This window comes from Eretmochelys imbricata, chromosome 15 (assembly GCF_965152235.1).
Source record: "Eretmochelys imbricata isolate rEreImb1 chromosome 15, rEreImb1.hap1, whole genome shotgun sequence".
Taxonomy (NCBI): domain Eukaryota; kingdom Metazoa; phylum Chordata; order Testudines; family Cheloniidae; genus Eretmochelys; species Eretmochelys imbricata.
The window spans coordinates 33255988-33273162 of record NC_135586.1 but is presented as its reverse complement, the minus strand read 5'-3'; the positions used below and the strand labels follow the sequence as shown (position 1 = coordinate 33273162).

Below are 17175 nucleotides of genomic sequence, written 5' to 3'. Positions count from 1 at the left end.
AAATAAAATGTAGCTATTACTTTAATGTGATATTAGAATGCTGAACATTTAAGAATGGCCACATTGAATGCAAAACCTACTGCTAATTGAAATATCCTAGTTCAGCAGTTCTCAAACTTCATTACAGTATGACCCCCTTCTGAGAACAAAAATTACTACATGACTCCAGGAGCAGGGACCGAAGACTGAACCTACCCAAGCCCCACCGTCCCGGGGGGGGGGATGGGGGGGGCAAAGCTGAAGCTCAAGGGCTTCTGCCCTTGGGCAGGGGACATATAATTTTAGCCCTGGGCAGTGGGGCTTGGGCTTGAGACTTGCTGGAGCTCAGGGCCAACACCAGCCTTGGTGAACCCATTAAAATGGGGTCACGACCCACTTTGGGGTTGCGCCGCAATTTGAGAACCCCTGTTCTAGTTACTACATAAAAACACTCCTCCTCCTGTCATCAAGACTAATTCCTCTGACAGGCCTCAGCCTACCTGAGGCTTCTCCTACACAGTCCTATTTCTGTGACAGCACAAAATGGACACAAGCAATGAATCCCATTGGAATGAAGGCAGTAGGTAAGAAACTATATATATGATTCATGATAAAATGTATTACAAGGACCGAATGGCACTGGAGATCAGGATATAACTGGCCTTCCTGAAATTAGTGGTTGAAATCCAGCCTCTATTAGAAAAAAAATCAGAAACTACCATAACAGTTATTTGGTGACCTGTGTGAAAATAATTTGAGTCTCACTGAGTCTGGCTCCATGTAGATGAAAATACCTGGTCACAAAAAGACAATAAATGGTATCTATAGCAGAGATGCCTAAATTCAATTTGTGACAGAAACTGAACACTTCTCTCATTCCCTAGAGATCGGTCATTCCAAGACAGGACTGGGGAACACTGACACCACAGGAAGACCATCTATAGCAGGGGTAGTTAATTATTTTTATCAAGATCCAAATTTCTTGGTCAAGGTCCAGACTCCAGGAAAGAAAATAATAATAGAAACAATAATAAGTAAATAAAAAGATTTTGGGGTCCATTCAAAAGCATCTGGTGGTCCAGATTTGGCCTGCAGTCTGCCTATTGACTACCCCTGATGTATAGCTTCAATTATCAATACTGTACCTGTAGTGTGGAAGAGTCCTCTGTTTAATCACCAGGGCTGTCCAGCCAGCACTTTGAATCAAAAGTGAACTCACATTTTAAATTTCCCTTAAAACTGAAGCACCATAGGTCTTAATTTATTACAGCATTTACATTCCCCTTTGATTGTTTTGTTTCCTCACCTTATAAGGATCTATTACAGAAGCTGTAACTTATGTGCTCTCTGGTGGTTTCCGACTGATGCTACCACTGGTGCAGTTCCACAAGTGATATAATAGCAGGAGCACTGCTGTAGAGATGTCAGCATTTTAACCATTCTTGTCTAGATCTACTCAGAACATGCTTAGATGACATGATGATTAAAACAGCATAGGCACCGGGGTTCTTCTCTACATAGACCTAAAGAGTAAAATCAATGGGAAGTTTTAGGGAAAAAGGCTAACAGACAAAGCCACTGTGTTCTTACTGCTTGCCATGAAGTTATTCTAATAATTTAATCATTTGTTTTTACAATATACAGATAAATTAATTTCTACTCTAGATATCTCCTGCTGCACAGTCATGAACTCATCTCTTGTGTGAAATAAGGTCCTATCTGGTTTAGATTCTCAAAAAAAGGCTAAATATCTCTCTCCCTGTTTGTTCAGTGCACAGCTAGAGCTGGCCAAGAATTTAGTTTAAGCCTTACAAGGCAACATACAAAGTACACTCAAGTCTCCAGTTTTGCTTACTCCTTTCAACTGCCTCACCAACACACAGTGATGTGAAAGGAAATAAGGGCAGCTTTGAGCAGAAGAGTTTGATAAGGTTCTTCTTGCTAGGTTCATGCAAAAGTCGGATATTAAACACATCCTGATCAAAGTGATAGTAAACAAGGTAAGAGCGACTATCACACTGGTTGAAGGAGGCAAATGCATTCCCACCCTGAATAATCTCTGCCCACGGTACAACTGAGAATGTTGTTACCACCTGTCTCCAGGTCCTGCAAGAAACTCTCCAGTGAGCAATGTTTGCTAAAACTTTTCCTATAAACAAGCACCATTTTCCCCATGGCTGTAAGCGTTTGGTAAGGAGTCGGGAAAATCCACCAAAGTGGGCATTCAGGCCTTACTTAGGCAACACTTTTTGATGTCAGTGCAGCATCGGGCCCTGACTAAATCCCAATAGCAACAGTGATCTGCATACTCATTTATTGTCCACTAGGGATAGGTAGCTATACACTTTGGGATACAGAATCTATAAGTATTGACAGTAAGGAGTGTGGCCACAAAGGTAGCAGTTGGAATTCAGCAGTTGGTAGCAATAATGACAGCAACATTCCACTTTCAAGACTGCAAACTAATGACACTGGGTGGTACATGGATGTCTTTTACACAGCTCTTCTGTTTCCGTAGGTAAGTAAGGACCGAAAAAATCAAGAGGCACACAATGGTTGTGCTGCTTTTAGTTCCTGAATCAGAAACTACAAAATCACTACTTTAATCAAAAGTGGATCGGGTCTTAATGGCAAAGAATGTGATATCAGGAAGGATTCTTCTTGCTCTTCACCTTGTCCTCCAAGTTTTCAAAGTATTTCATTTTGGCTAGAAGTTTCTTGGCTTCTTGAAGATCATCTGAAATAAAGAACTGAAGTTTATATTAGGATGGAGTCTGTTTCATCTTAGAAATTTAATTTAAAACATTTTGTTGTTGTAAAATGGCCATATCAATAACAGAACTAAACGTGAATTTAAAAAACTCAAATACCATGAGTACCACAGTAAAGCTTATGTTGTAACAGTGGAGGCCTCAGTCAAGATCGGGCGCCCCTTGCAATAGGCACTCTATAAAACAAATATAAGAAATGGGCTTGCCCCAAAAGCTTACAATCTAAAAAGACAAGGTGTACAAAGAATGGGGAAAAGACATGCAACAACAGTGCCCTCCAATTACTTCTCTGAGAAGCACCAACAGAAAAAAACCCCAGTGGACCATTAGGCATCAAACTGTAAGACTGGCATCAGAGGCGTGCTTGGACTATTTCCATTACAACTATATGACACAGACATAACAGGAGTAAGACCCAGCAGCCTAGCTAGCAACCACTGCTACAACAAAGACTGGCTCCATCCCACCACCACTGCCAGAAGGGCTCTGCCTGTAAAAGGAGCTCTTTCAGACAGCACTGGAGCATGCCTTCAGGCTCCATATTTCTTTTTAAGTGGTGTTAATATTAAATCCTTCAATATAAAGGATCCACTAATATGTTGTAGTTAAAGCAATTTCATCCACAGATGTGAGGCCAGCAGGGCAGATAATCAGGAAACCCTTAGTAAGGTACCTATGTTTGTGGGAGGGAGGCTGGTTATGGGGGATTGTGGAATTAGAAATGTGGGCAGCCTCTAACAGACCAAGAAAGATTGTAATGTTGAGGGAATCTTAAAATTGAGACAGGGTAGATAAAAGGGTTTGTACCCTGGGGTGAGTGAGGGCCCTGAGATAAGGAGGATCTTAAATTCCTCTTTCCACTGATTCCATAGCAGTGACACTGGCAGAGTAGGGATGTAGAGACCACAGGAGTAGATGACTGAGTTCTGGCACAGCTTTTACCAGTTAGATGTTTGGTATATCATGAACCAAGGATGGTCAGTAGGGAGAAAGTGTAGCAGTGCTGATTGCATTCCACCTGAACTATAGGAAGTCTTCGCCAAACTGGATCTGACAGAGTAAGTGTCCATTTAGCATGCAAGCCCCAGATGGGATTAAGGTAGGACTGATTTTAGTGTACCACCGGATCTGCTGCACTGTCAAGTTCCTTTGTAAGGGGACTACATGCCTCAGCCTGGTGGCAATGGAAATACAGGGAAGGATTCAAATCACGGAGAGCAATCTTCATGTGGATGATGAATCTTCTGAGGTGGTCAGGAGATCCTGAACATCATGAAAGCCATGGGCCTATCAAAGGTAGTTACTGGATCAAATCTCAGAAGTGGCCACTCTTTGGACCTGTTTTTTGGATTGGGACTGCAAGTTATGCAACTGAATCTTAAACTAGCATCATGGACCAACAGTTACTGCCTATGGTTTGAGGTTGGGGCTCATTTCTCCTGTCAGGGTGAGAGACTTCTTTGAATGGTCTGCCTTGACTGATTAATGGAACTAGAAGAGTTCCAGAGATTCTTGTTCCATTGTTAGGCCATAATTGTGATGGTTAGGGAAGACAATACTTCTAGGTGCCCTCTTTGCTAGTTTCATTCTCACAGTTACCCTGATTTACTGGGGACCTGAAACAAATTAAGCAAGAGGAAGACAGCTAGAGTGTCAGTGGTGGAAATCTCATGCAGAGGCTCAACAGCTGTTTCATGAAGGTTTGGGAAGTAAAGAAAGAGTTATTTTCTTCTACCAGAGCATCTGCAAAATCTTGGACAGCAGGTTTATTCTAGGTTATAGATAGTCTGTTAAATCAGGACAGTCTGAGTTCAGTGGCTGGTCTGACTCCCTCCTGTTGAGGAAATTTGTTGTTTTACAGACCAAATTGATCAGATTACGGATGGGGTGTCTGATTTCCTGGTGACAGAACAAGGGCCTCATCTTGGCTGGTAGTTTCAGGCAGTAGTTTCAGGCAGTGATTCTGACTGAGGTACTGAAGATGGTGAGAGATTTTTCTTGCAGGCAGTGTTTTGGCTCCACATACTTCCTGGCAGGTGATGTGAGGCAAACCTGCAGCCAAACCAGGGCTACTCACTCAGCTGTCCCTCCCACAGAGCTGCACTGAGTCATCACTCAGGCACGTGGCAATATTGCAGTGAATTACCTTTCCCACAGAGCCTGCAGTTACTCAGCCATCCCTGAGCAGAGCCTGGGTCAGCTGACCCCCAGGCTCAGGTATTTCTCCATCCCCCCTAGAGCTGCAAATCACTCTGTGCAACAGCATTACCCAGTTAGGAACACTGCTACTGCTTCACAGTGTATCAGACTCTCTAGACTCCCAGCCTGTTCCTGACCACTTCTTACACTGTCTCCTGGCCCCCTCCTACCTGATTCTGAACCAACTGGCTTTGACCTCTGTCATATACCTGGACTCCAGCTACAGACCTCTTTGACTTATCTATAGACACTGATTCCTGTTCTGACCCTGGCTGTCCCCAGATCTCAGTTCCAGCACTACCCTTGGCCTAGTGCCAACCCTACGTCCAGCTTTGTCGTCTGCTCCAACCAGTAGGCCTGACTACCGGGAAGCAACGCCTGACAGGTGGAGACCAGTGGGGAATAGTGGGTCCTTTGTTTGCCTCTCTGTGAGGGCAGGGCGCATCCTGCTTAGAAGGAAGCATTAGTACACACTGCTCAAAAAGTCATCAATTGACACTGACAATCTAGTTAATTATTGACCTGTATCCCATGTTGGGTAAGATTATGGAGAAGGCTGTGGTGAGACATGGCTCACACGATCTAGAATGCTTTTGATCTCTTCAACACTTTGCCAAGGCCAGGTCTGTACTCGCATTGCAGAGACTGCAGTGGTTGATTATCTTCTCCAGGAGATGAACGAACATCAGATGTTCATGCTGCTGGTATTCGATCTGTCAGCTGCCTATGATACCATTAATCATAAGATGTCTCACCAGCAGACCCTAGCAGGAGTGGAGAAGGCTGCTCTTCAGTGGCTTTGTTCTTTTTTCTTGGAAAGATCTCACTGTGTAGTTGGCAATTGCTTCTCTTCCCGAAGTGCTGTTAATTGTGGGGTCCCAAAGGGTACCATTTTGTCACCCTGCCTGCATTCAAGACATATATGGGGCTGTTAGGAGAGTTAGCCAGGAGGCATGGGATGCAGCATTGTCAGTATTCTCTCATTTGACTCAGAGAATGTAGTTCACTGCCACAGCCAGTGTCTAAAATTGGGGTATGGATGAGAGTAAGATGGCCGAGACTTAACCCAGACAATAATGACATGCCAACAGTGAGTTGAAGGAAAAGTGGTGGCAATGACAGGGGAGGTAATTTCAGTCCTTTTCACAGAAGGTGTACAACTGCCATTAGGGTTTCATCTCACATGGAGCTACATCATAAAACTATTCAGAGACAAGCTGGTGCAAAACACAGCAGCCTGCTCACTGAGCAGGTCATCTTGCTAGAAGCTTGATACCAGTACTCTGGGATCTGTACTGGCTTGCCCATCAGTTTCTGGAAGTTTTTTATTTTTAAAGGCAGTGAATGATACTTTAATTCTGTAGTTCACTAAATACTTTATACCAAAGCATGCTGTTTTTAGCACTCATTACTCTGACATTACACCAGTAAAAATTCAAGAAGCAACTGAGATCACTACCTCTTTCAAAAGCTTTGCTCACATCCTTGGTCAATTCTTCTCGTTTAACTGTAAAAAACAAAAAATACATAGTCTTATTCAAAGCTGTATATACGCTCACTGAGCACTTTCATAACATTGCCTTATGACTTCATGCTGGGAAACAGATATGCTGCCAGCACCTTTGCAATAACGTTTTTGCTAACTGTTTTGTTCTGTCACTAGCTATTAAACAAACAGTTTAGCACCAAATCAAAGAAGTGAATTTTAGTGTAAATACAGAGACTAATGTCATCACGAACTTTAAGGGCTAGTAGCTTGGTTAAAAGTTCAGCTTACACTCTGAATTTTATTTTACCCTTTAACAATACTGACTATTGCTATTATTTCTTGCAGCCAGAATCATTAACCCTGCAGAATGAAAGTGTGAAAATACTTCACCATTGAACTGATAGTTGGCCACTACCTAGAACACATTAATGGACAAGGTAGGCAGGATGAGAACACACTCTTACAGCACTCTCCCGAATACACGGTTACCATACTTTAAACTTTGTGGGTGAAAGTGTAAGGCTCTTCAAACCAAATACTTTGCTACATTTTCTCCATATTAACATGCTCTACCGTAAAGTGATTTAAAACCTTCTTTGAAACTGGTGACCGTGTTGTTATAGTATATATGTTCTCTTGTCATGGTGACTAGCATTAATATTTAGAGAAAAGTTTACTGAGTGACTCCGGTCCCTCTGAGCAGAGGGCTTTTCACAGCTCCCTACTATGTTCCATATCATGCTCGACTATCCTCTCCTTTGTTTAGTAGATGAGACTTGCTGTATTCAAACTCTATATCTTCATTTCATCAGATTGCACTGGTGTCCCCTGTGGACAGCTGAAGTTCAGACTGTTCATCACTATGTAACCTTCCAATTTATTAACTATCCTTCTGAACCATCATCCACCTAGTACTTCTCCACAGTAGACAAGCCCTCAAACTTTCAGTGCTTGCTGGAGTTCAGTGAAAGTTTCTCTGTCACAGAGTGATAGATTGTCAAGCCAGAAAAGACTCCCAAGATTTTCCAGTTTGAGCTCTTGCATCACACAGCACTGCTCCCCACACCATTTTCCTAAATGTCTTCTCTAAGCTCTCCTTACATAGATATTAAGGTCAGAAGGGACCATTATGATCATCTAGTCTGACCTCCTGCACAATGCAGGCCACAGAATCTCACTCACCCACTCCTGCGATAAACCTCTCACCTATGTCTGAGCTTATTGAATCCTCAAATCATGGTTTAAAGACTTCAAGGAGCAGAGAATCCTCCAGCAAATGACCCGTGCCCCATGCTACAGAGGAAGGCGAAAAACCTCCAGGGCCTCTTCCAATCTGCCTTGGAGGAAAATTCCTTCCCGACGCCAAATATGGCGATCAGCTGAACCCTGAGCATATGGGCAAGACTCACCAGCCAGATACCCAGGAAAGAATTCTCTGTAGTAACTCAGATTCCACCCCATCCAACATCCCATCACAGGCCATTGGGCCTATTTACCATGAATATTTAAAGATCAATTAATTGATCTTTGGGCTTCTGCGTTGCTCCACTATCTCTTTGCAGCCAAGAATTACTTCCCCCATCAGTCTTAACACTTTCTCAATCTCCACGCTGAATACTTCCTTCACACTAACCCATTACTCTTTATCCTGACAACTTCAAACACTGAATAATATATTTCTCTTTATAGGCAACATGACCTCAAACATGTTTAAACCATTATTCAAAAGCTACATCCACATTTTCTTATTGCCAAACTAGTTAGAAGCTTGCTATATAGATTATAACAGGCACTAGATACATTTCCTGTTAGTAAGATTTTGTTAATGATATTGCCCATATGGAATTTTGCTGTAAAAAGCAAAATTCTGTTAACATTAACAGAAAAAATATTTGCTTTGAAAAGGTAGCCTTTATAACAAGCTGTGGCCACATCTGCATCGGACTAATAAAGCTGAACTAATAAAGTCTTTTTTAGATTGCTTATAAAAAGGAACTCTATTTTTCAGGGGCACCTTGGCAAGCAGTGTAAGTTATCTAGTTTGCAGTTTGGGTGGAGAAAATGCAAGTGGTTTTGCAGCTCAATCTACCAGCACAAACTGGTATCCAGACCCCCATGACAATCGCTAGTACGCTATGTATACATATTCATCTGGGACAGGAGAACTGAGAGGTCAATTAAAAAAAGAGAAGTGGTAATGATATTTACGTTCTCTGTAGACAAACAGGAAAATTGCTAAATTAAAAAAAAATTATCCACTAGTTAAGAGAAAATTGGCACAATGAAAGGAGAAAAGAGAAATTGGAGATTAGGCACTAGACACTACGTTGGTCAAACCGATATACTGCTCCGATATACTGCTCCTCTTCCTTTTTTTTAAAAAAAGAGGAACCCGAAAGGAGTCCTATTTCATAGATACCAGGGGAGCAGTCACACAATGCTGAAAGTATATAAGCAGAATTCCTAAGGCAGATAAAGTATGAAGTCCACATACATGACAATAGAAACCTTCAGTGGAAATGAAGGTTGAGGGGGAAGGAACACACTTCTAAAAGCAAGCTTGAGTTGATTGTCTGTTTTGCTGGGTTTTAAACTTGTTTGATGCCCTCTTATGTTTATAGCTTTTGCAGGCCTCAGTGGGTTTGCACACCATAGCTGAACATAAAAAGATAAATACTGATCAGGTAAGGGGACAAGTGAACAACTATAGTGGTAAGTGTTAGATTAAGAACACAGAGGTGTGTATATGTGCAGGGGATGCAAAATAGAAGGACAGAATGATAGAGGATCTAAAGCAATCAGAATAAAAACAAGGACATGGACTAAAGTTTGTCCTATTCAACATAATGATGAAAAACATAGGAAAATGTGGAAAAGCTATTTTCTTAGCTTCCTCCTGTCACAGAGCTGGCCCTTTAAGGGGCGTTACGGACCAGCCTACCTGGGATAGCCTACCTGTGATAGAGAGAATAAGCCAACTCAAACCCATCTGGAACCAACTAAATCCCTGGGTGACTGACTGGCCATTTATTAATAAGCTTGATAAAGGGTTCCTAGACACATTATCTCCCAGGAGAGCTCTCTAGAACAAGGAGCCTGGATGGTGTGCTTCTAGAGACAGAAGCAGCAGGACAGAAGCCCAGGGGCTGCAGGTGGCTGGAAAAAAGTGGCTGCAGAAGATTAAGGTAGAGACTGAATTGGACCCAGAGAACCACAGGGCCAAAGAAGGGCTGTGCACCCTTGGGCCCAAGTGGAGAGATCGCAGGCTGGACTAAGAAATACAGTCCCCAAGGGGAGGGCTGTGCAAACCCTGCACTCAAAAGGAGAGACTTATTTCAAGTATATTTAAATTTAATAAAGTAGAACCTTAACATGGGAATTTTGCTTTAGACCCTTTTGAACTGTGTGGTGTTCTTAGGGGGCCCTGTACAGGGAGCACTTACAGTGCCATGCTCAGGCAGCAGAAGGTGTTATGGAGCAGTCCTCCCCACATTACATCACCTTAATTAGAGAGACTAGCCTTCTGTCACATTATAGAAAATATAGCATTGTAACTTATTCCTGTACATTAGACAAATCTAGACTTCACCTTCAATGAAACTTTCAATCTCTTCTATTTTAGCCTCATTATTAGGTTCTGCCAGTGTCTCATTGATTTCCATGATTTCCTTGAGGAACTCCACATCTATGTCACTGTCTGTCCCTTTTGCCAGTTCCACTCCATTCAGCTCCAGCTGGTGAAGAAGAAAACAATGGGCTCACAATATCTGCTGCTGCCAGGCCTGTATTTCAATCCCAACCACTTTCCAAACTATCAAGTCACTAAGAGTTTATCTACACGTGGAGTTCATCAGGAAAAACTCCCTGTGTAGACATGCTCCAAAATTAGCAGTTGGCTAATGCACAAAGGGGCACTGGGAGTGGTTAGGGGCAAGGCTTAAAGTAAGTATAGAAGGTACATCTTTGCTCAGAGATAAGTAATCTGTTGGATGGGTGACAGACTATTAGTCCATGTCTACACTGCCACTTATGCTGGCAAAGTGTATGTGGCTCAGGGGTATAAAAAAAACCCACCCCTCTGCGTGACATAAGTTTTGCCGACATAAGTGGTAGTGTGCACAGCAATAGGTCAGTGGGAGAGCTTCTCCCGCCAATGTAGTTACTGCCGCTTGCTGGGGGTTGTTTAACATGTTGACAGGAGAGCTCTCTTCTGTCAGCTTAGAGCGGCTACACGAGAGATCTTACAATGGCACAGCAGAATTGGTACAGCTATGCTGGTATAAGGTCTCTAGTATAGACATAGCCTTAGTGAGATTACAGTGATAAAAATAATAAAAGAAAAAAGTTATTCCATAGTAAAGATGCTAACTAGGTGGGACAGAGGAACTCTTTGGCCTTCTTCAGTCTCAAATATTCCCGTTTTCTCTTGTGAAAGTATATGAATGGTGGAAAAACAGTAGAGGAGGTACACAGGATTTGGTTCTTTATACTGTAACAAACTACAGTCATCTCTGCACGTTTATGGTGCGATTCTACAGTATATATTAGACACCTTACTAGGTACAATCCACGTCTCAAGGGACTTAGAAGGGTTTGGTAGGCTCTGTTAACCAAGGAAGAGTGTTGTTCAGAAAAGTCCCGCTCTTTCTGTCAACAGAAGATCCAGAAATATCTTTATTACACAGAATTACCATATTTACAATAAAAGCCAAATCATGCCATTTAGTCAGCAGTAAAGAAATAAAATTACTATACAAACAGTACACATCAGTGCAATCTTTAATTGCAATAAAATCTCTACCAAAACATTTAAGGAAGCCAAAAGAATTAAACTGTTATGGATCTAGATAAGAATGCTGCGTACATTAGAAATACCCAGTGAATACCAGCACTTTACTGGTTCAAAATCTGTTACCTCTGTGATCAAAGTTTAAATTTTTTCGTTATTTTTAAATGCAGGACATCAATTACTTTTCTTCAGCTAGACTAGCAGTTCTCAACCAGGTGTCTGGGGCCCTCTGGAGGGCTGCGAGCAGGTTTTAGGGGGTCTGCCAAGCAGGGCCAGCATTAGACTCACTGGGGCCCAGGACAGAAAACAGAGGCATTAGACTCACAGGGGCCCCTGTGATGTGGGGCCATAGGCAATTCTCTGCTTGCTACCCTCTAGCACTGGCCCTGGCTTTTATATGCAAAAAAGCAGTTGTGGCACAGGAGGGCTGGTGTGTTTTTATAACATGTTGGGGTGGCCTCAGGGAAAAAAAAAAAAAAGGTTGAGAACCTCTGAGCTAGACTAACTTGTAATTCGACCTCTTAAATCTCACACTAAGCATGTCTGTGCATAGTCTGTCTTTGCAGAAAATGCTTCCAAACAACCAAACCAAAGTTTTCCAAAAAAGGGATCCAAACTCAAAAACTGTAACTTGGGACTCCTAGGGTATGTCTACGTACTCCATGGCAGTGAGCTTCCCAGCCCTGGTTGATACTTGGATTAGCAGGGCTTGAACTGGTGTTTTAAAAATAGCTCTGGACAATGCTTTGAAGTTGTGGTTCAAGTTCTGAAGCTAGGGAGCGGGGTGGGCTTCAGAGCCTGAACTCCAGAGCCTAAACCACACCATCAAAGTGCTGTCTATACAGACATTTTTAGAGTGCTAACCCGAGTCAATAAACCCAGGCTGGGAGGCTTGCTGCTGTGGGCTGTGTAAACATACTCCTGGGGCCCAATTTTCAGAGGGAAGTATGTATTCTCACCACAGTTGAAAATCTGGCCCCTGGAATCTCAAGGAGGTCAGACATCCAAAAATGGAGAGAATCAATTAATGGAAGTGTTTTGAAAATTTGAAAACCTTAGGTTCTGGTGGTTGGGTGGACCCAAAAGAAACACCACGTCAGAGGAACAAAGGAAGACTACATAATGACATTGATTAACCGTAATAAGTACACTTTACATCCTCCAAACATCACTGATATAAGCCTCAAGCACTGGGAAAGTGAGAGAATGGGTGCAGATAGCCTGGGGGTGTGAAGGGCTTCCTCCTCTTCCCCAAATTTTAGGGATTGTATTAATAAAGGAAATTGAGTTTGGAATAGAAGCTAGTTTATCTCACTTTATTAGAAGTGGACAAACTCAGTTAGGGACCAAAGTACTTTTTAAAGTGACATTCAACAGCGACTTTTAAAAAAAACTCTAGTCCCTCCAAATAAAAAAGGTCTCTCTCTACCTCAAGTGAAAATCATTCCATTTCATAGGCAGAGAACTTGCAGTGCAAACTAGGAATGTATATGAAGCTTCTGAGCAAGTCGGGGCAGTGATTAGAGAACCCTGGGCTCCACCTCCCACCCCTGTACTCAGTCCATGCAGATGCACAGATTTGGGAGCTGGTTCCCAAATAAATGCACTTGTTGAGCTGCCAATGAGTTGTCACCATGCCCCTTGCCTGGATGACTTTCACTGGAAAAGGTGACAACTCTCCTACACCAAGGCCTGTGCCTGGAGGCCCAAGAGCAAGTCTTCATCACCCCGAACTCCTAACCTGGGGTCTCTGGCTGAAGTAATCAGGGTGCAGGGAGCGTTGCAAGCTCCGGAATCGCTGCTGCAGCTGCTGCACATTGATGTTGAATGAGCGATCGCTGGGGAGAAAGAAGAGGGAAAGCATGAGAGCGACAGCTAACCAACTACTGTCCCCAACCCCCGAACTCCCTCAAGCCCTAACCTCCCGCACCCCCAGCTGCAGCCTCCAAGGCCCTCTGCTGGTTCTCAGCCCCACTCCAACCTCTCAGCCCTTCCCCCACCCTCACACTCCCCTCAAGCCCTAACCTCCAAGGCCCTCCCCTGGTTCTCAGCCCCACTCCAACCTCCCAGCCCTTCCCCCACCCTCACACTCCCCTCAAGCCCTAACCTCCAAGGCCCTCCCCTGGTTCTCAGCCCTGCTCCGGCCTCCCAGCCCTTCCCGGGCCTCCCAGCCCTTCCCCCACCCTCACACTCCCATCAAGCCCTAACCTCCAAGGCCCTCCCCTGGTTCTCAGCCCCACTCCAACCTCCCAGCCCTTCCCCCACCCTCACACTCCCCTCAAGCCCTGACCTCCAAGGCCCTCCCCTGGTTCTCAGCCCTGCTCCGGCCTCCCAGCCCTTCCCCCACCCTCACCCTCACACTCCCCTCAAGCCCTGACCTCCGAGCCCCTCCCCGGTTCTCAGCCCCGCTCCGGCCTCCCACCCCCTCACCAGTCCATCAGGCGGAAGAGGTCAGGCTGGGACTCCGGCGGCTGCAGGGCCTGGCAGGCCGGACAGAAGCGAGGGAGCCCCCCAGGAGCGGGGAGAGCGATACCACAACTCCAGCAGCGTGGGGCGGGGAGCGAGCCGGCTTCCGCACTACGCGGCCGAGAAGAGGCGGCTGCAGCCCGAGAGCCCCACAGCGCCCTGCAGAGCTGACCCCTCCACACAACCCACATCAGGCCGGAACTACAACTCCCAGCAGTCCCCGCGAGACCCACTAAAGCCGGATTGGCTGAGTTTATAAGAAGACTCGCGCGGGGCGCATGCGCAGTGAGCGGCGCGCTCGGGCTCGGAGTTGGGTCAGCGTTCATTCAGTCCTCGCGCGCGGGTGAGTCAGGGTCTCAGGTTCGCGTGGGGCTCAGCCCCCCTGCGCGAGCCCGCCCCGCGGAGTCTGCGCGCGCCGGTAGGCCCGGCCCCGGCCTTGGCCTGCGCCTGCCGCGCCGCACGCCCGAGCGTCGGGGCCGGGCCGGGCCGTCTGAGCGGGGGACCCCCCGGCGCCGCCTCCTCCGCGCGGCTGACTGGCGCCGGCTGTGCCGGTCTCTGTTCCGTGGCGGCCGGAGGCCCGGCCCTGGGAGCGCTCCCTGCCAAGGCCGCGCTCCAGCGGGTCCCGCGCAACAAGGCGCGAGGAGACGGGGGGGGCCGCTGGGCGGCGGGGGGGGCTCTGTCACCCCCCCGCAGTGACGTACCTCTCTGCCAGCGGCTGCAGGTGCCTGACACAAGCTGCCCGCGCTGTGGGGGCGGGGCACGTTACCTCTCCCGCCCGAAAGTCATTTGTCTGCGGGGAAGCCGGGGAGTCTGCCTGTGACGGGGAGTCTGCGCCCAGCAGGGCTTTCGGCAGGTGACATGAACTGCCCTCTCGTGGCACCCGCAGCCTTGCGTTTCTCTGCCAGAGTTGGGGCCTTTGCACTAGTGTCCTTGTTGTGTTTCCATTTAGGTAATAGCCTCTTGTCTCCCCATAACAGAGGTGGGCAAACAACGGCCTGCAGGCCACATCCAGCCCATGGGACCGTCCTGCCCGGCCCCCAAGCTCCTGGCCGGGGAGGCTAGCCTCTGGCCCCCCCCCCCCCACCGCCTGCAGCCACACCGCTGCGTGGGCAGCACTCAGGGCGGCAGGGCTGCCCACTCATGCAGGGCAGCGAGGCAGCGTGTCTGGCTCCGGCCAGGCGGCGTGGCGGCATGGTAAGGGGGTTGGGGCCGGGGGTTTGGATAAGTGGCAGGGGGGCCCTGGAGGACAGTCTGGGGACACGGAGCAGGGGCGGTTGGATAGGGCAGTAGTTCGGGGGGGGCAGTCAGGGCAGCAGGAGGGGTTAGATAGGGGGTGAGGTCCCGGGAGAGGGTTAGGGGTGGGGGTCCTGGGAGGGGGCAGTCAGGGGATAAGGAGTGGGAGGGGGGTTGGATGGGTCGGGGGTTTTGAGGGGGTCAGGCATGGGGGGGAAGTGGGAGAGGGCGGATAGGGGGCGGGGCCAGGCTGTTTCGGGAGGCACAGCCTTCCCTACCCAGCCTTCCATACAGTTTTCATAAATTCATAGATATTAAGGTCAGAAGGGACCATTATGATCATCTAGTGTGACCTGCACAACGCAGGCCACAGAATCTCACACACCCACTCCTGTGAAAAACCTCTCACCTATGTCTGAGCTATTGAAGTCCTCAAATCATGGTTTAAAGACTTCAAGGAGCAGAGAATCCTCCAGCAAATGACCCGTGCCCCATGCTGCAGAGGAAGGCGAAAAACCTTCAGGGCTTCTTCCAATCTGCCCTGGAGGAAAATTCCTTCCCGACCCCAAATATCGCTATTAGCTGAACCCTGAGCATATGGGCAAGATTCACCAGCCAGATACCCAGGAAAGAATTCTCTGTAGTAACTGAGATCGCACCCCATCCAACATCCCCGATGTATTGCACCCCGATGTGGCCCTCGGGCCAAAATGTTTGCCCACCCCTGCCCCATAACTATCTGTTTTAGTGGCTTCTACAGCACGTATTACAACAGTCCCCAAAATGCTCTCTGTCTCTGTTGGGTTAAATGTATACAGCATCTTTTACTTTCCATCCTATGCTCTAGTCTAGTGTTTACAGTACATTGTGAAAACGCTCAGCTGCATCTTAGATGGGGGCTAAGCAATTGCTGCTGGAATGATCAGTAATGTGGAGAAGTGCTTTGGGATCTCTTTAGCTGAAATGTACTATGGAAATACATGATCATTATCATCTTCATTAACTACTTTGCAGGTTATTTTGTGCTCTGATGCCTATTTCTTGCACATGTGTAGCAGCTGATTTTATAAGCTTCATGTCATTGTGTACCTGTGTAGAGTATCTGCAATCAAGGTTGAGACTTTAGGTTTGTATCCAAAGCTAAGGCAAAAACAAAACAAACAACCTCTCTTGGGCTGTCCAGCATTTTATCAGAGTAGTAAGTAGTATAAAATGAAGTTTGTTTTTTTTAAAATAAACTGTCACCACAGACTGTCCCCTTTTTCAAGAATGGTACCAATAATGGGAAGGGATGGCATCAGAAGTTTTCTATAATATTGAATGTTTGTTTGCTCAGGATTTTCTACTTGTAGCATTCTGTTTGCCAAGTTGAATCATTTTCTAATTGTCTCTTTCTGTTTGGAGAGCTATTGTTGTTATTGTAGGACTGGATAATTGCTGTGTGTTATACAAATGCATATGAAATCCGTGCCCTGAAGGGCTTATCCAAAAGTCAGGGATTGTGGTTTAACTACTGCTGTACAACCAGCAGAGGGAGTGTTACACGCTTTTTTGTTTTGTTTGGTAAATTCTTGTTCAATTGAAGTGGATTGCAAAAAAAAAAAAAATAGAGCAAACTAAACATTATCCACAAGTCTGCTGAGTTCTTTAGGCCAGAAATTTCACCTTGAAAACTACTACAATGTCTGTTTTAATTGTATTTAAATATTTGTCAGCTGAATTAGTTTTGGTGATGAGAAATCCTATACAATATAAAGTAATCTCTGTTTTAAACTTTGGTTCTGAAGCCAAGATGTCTCGGGAGACTGGAAATGAATCCCAGCAATCTCAAGGTGCCCAGCAGTCTCAGAGTGGTACAAGTTCTTCCTCCAGTGGATCACAGAGTGCCAGTCAGTCTTCTTCCAGTTCTGGGACCCTCAGTTCTTTAGACACAGTTCCTACTCAGGAACTTCCTTCAATTCCTGAGGATCAGGAACCTGAAGAAATTGTTCCTCAGCCATGGGGTCGACTCTTTGCACTTGGAAAGGGTTTCTGCAATTATGGTATGTATATACCATAGTGGGTTCTCTCAAGCCAATGTGTGTAATAGGACAAAAATCCTGAAGAAATTTAATAAAATGGAATATTTCGCTTTTGAATTAATGGTAAAGTATAATTGATGGTGTGATTGCAGCTTTTGTTTGGATTTTTGTAGGGAGCGTATATTTGGTAAGTAATGTTGCTGCCATAGGGAACAAAGATATACAGCA

General features: G+C 45.7%; 2 protein-coding genes across 13 annotated transcripts in view; one reads left to right on the top strand and one right to left on the bottom strand.

Moving 5' to 3' along the window:
* Nucleotides 1-2535: 2535 nt before the first annotated feature.
* On the bottom strand, nt 2536-13923 carry HSCB (HscB mitochondrial iron-sulfur cluster cochaperone). 3 transcript variants are annotated; one of them, XR_013348102.1, is made up of 7 exons: nt 13658-13923; nt 12969-13065; nt 10996-11085; nt 10028-10172; nt 6409-6456; nt 5705-5854; nt 2536-2716 (listed from the first exon to the last, which is right to left on the bottom strand). XR_013348102.1 is itself a non-coding variant. In XM_077835315.1 (6 exons), exons 1-6 carry the CDS (start codon nt 13882-13884, stop codon nt 2625-2627), a joined length of 699 nt encoding a protein of 232 aa, XP_077691441.1. In that variant the 5' UTR covers nt 13885-13921; the 3' UTR covers nt 2536-2624. The 3 variants fall into 3 exon arrangements, 2 of the variants coding, with proteins under 2 accessions (XP_077691441.1, XP_077691442.1); XM_077835315.1 differs by lacking the exon at nt 5705-5854 and having other exon boundaries at nt 13658-13921; XM_077835316.1 differs by lacking the exons at nt 5705-5854; nt 10996-11085 and having other exon boundaries at nt 13658-13921.
* CHEK2 (checkpoint kinase 2) overlaps nt 13894-17175 on the top strand; it is a 58691-nt gene continuing 55409 nt past the window's right edge. Inside the window, exons 1-4 of one of the 10 annotated variants that reach the window (XM_077835304.1) lie at nt 13894-14036; nt 14415-14546; nt 15941-16052; nt 16714-16968. In XM_077835304.1, the coding sequence (XP_077691430.1) occupies nt 16719-16968 (250 nt within the window). In that variant the 5' untranslated portion in view covers nt 13894-14036; nt 14415-14546; nt 15941-16052; nt 16714-16718. The other 9 variants (XM_077835305.1, XM_077835311.1, XM_077835303.1 and 6 more) reach the window with 9 other exon arrangements.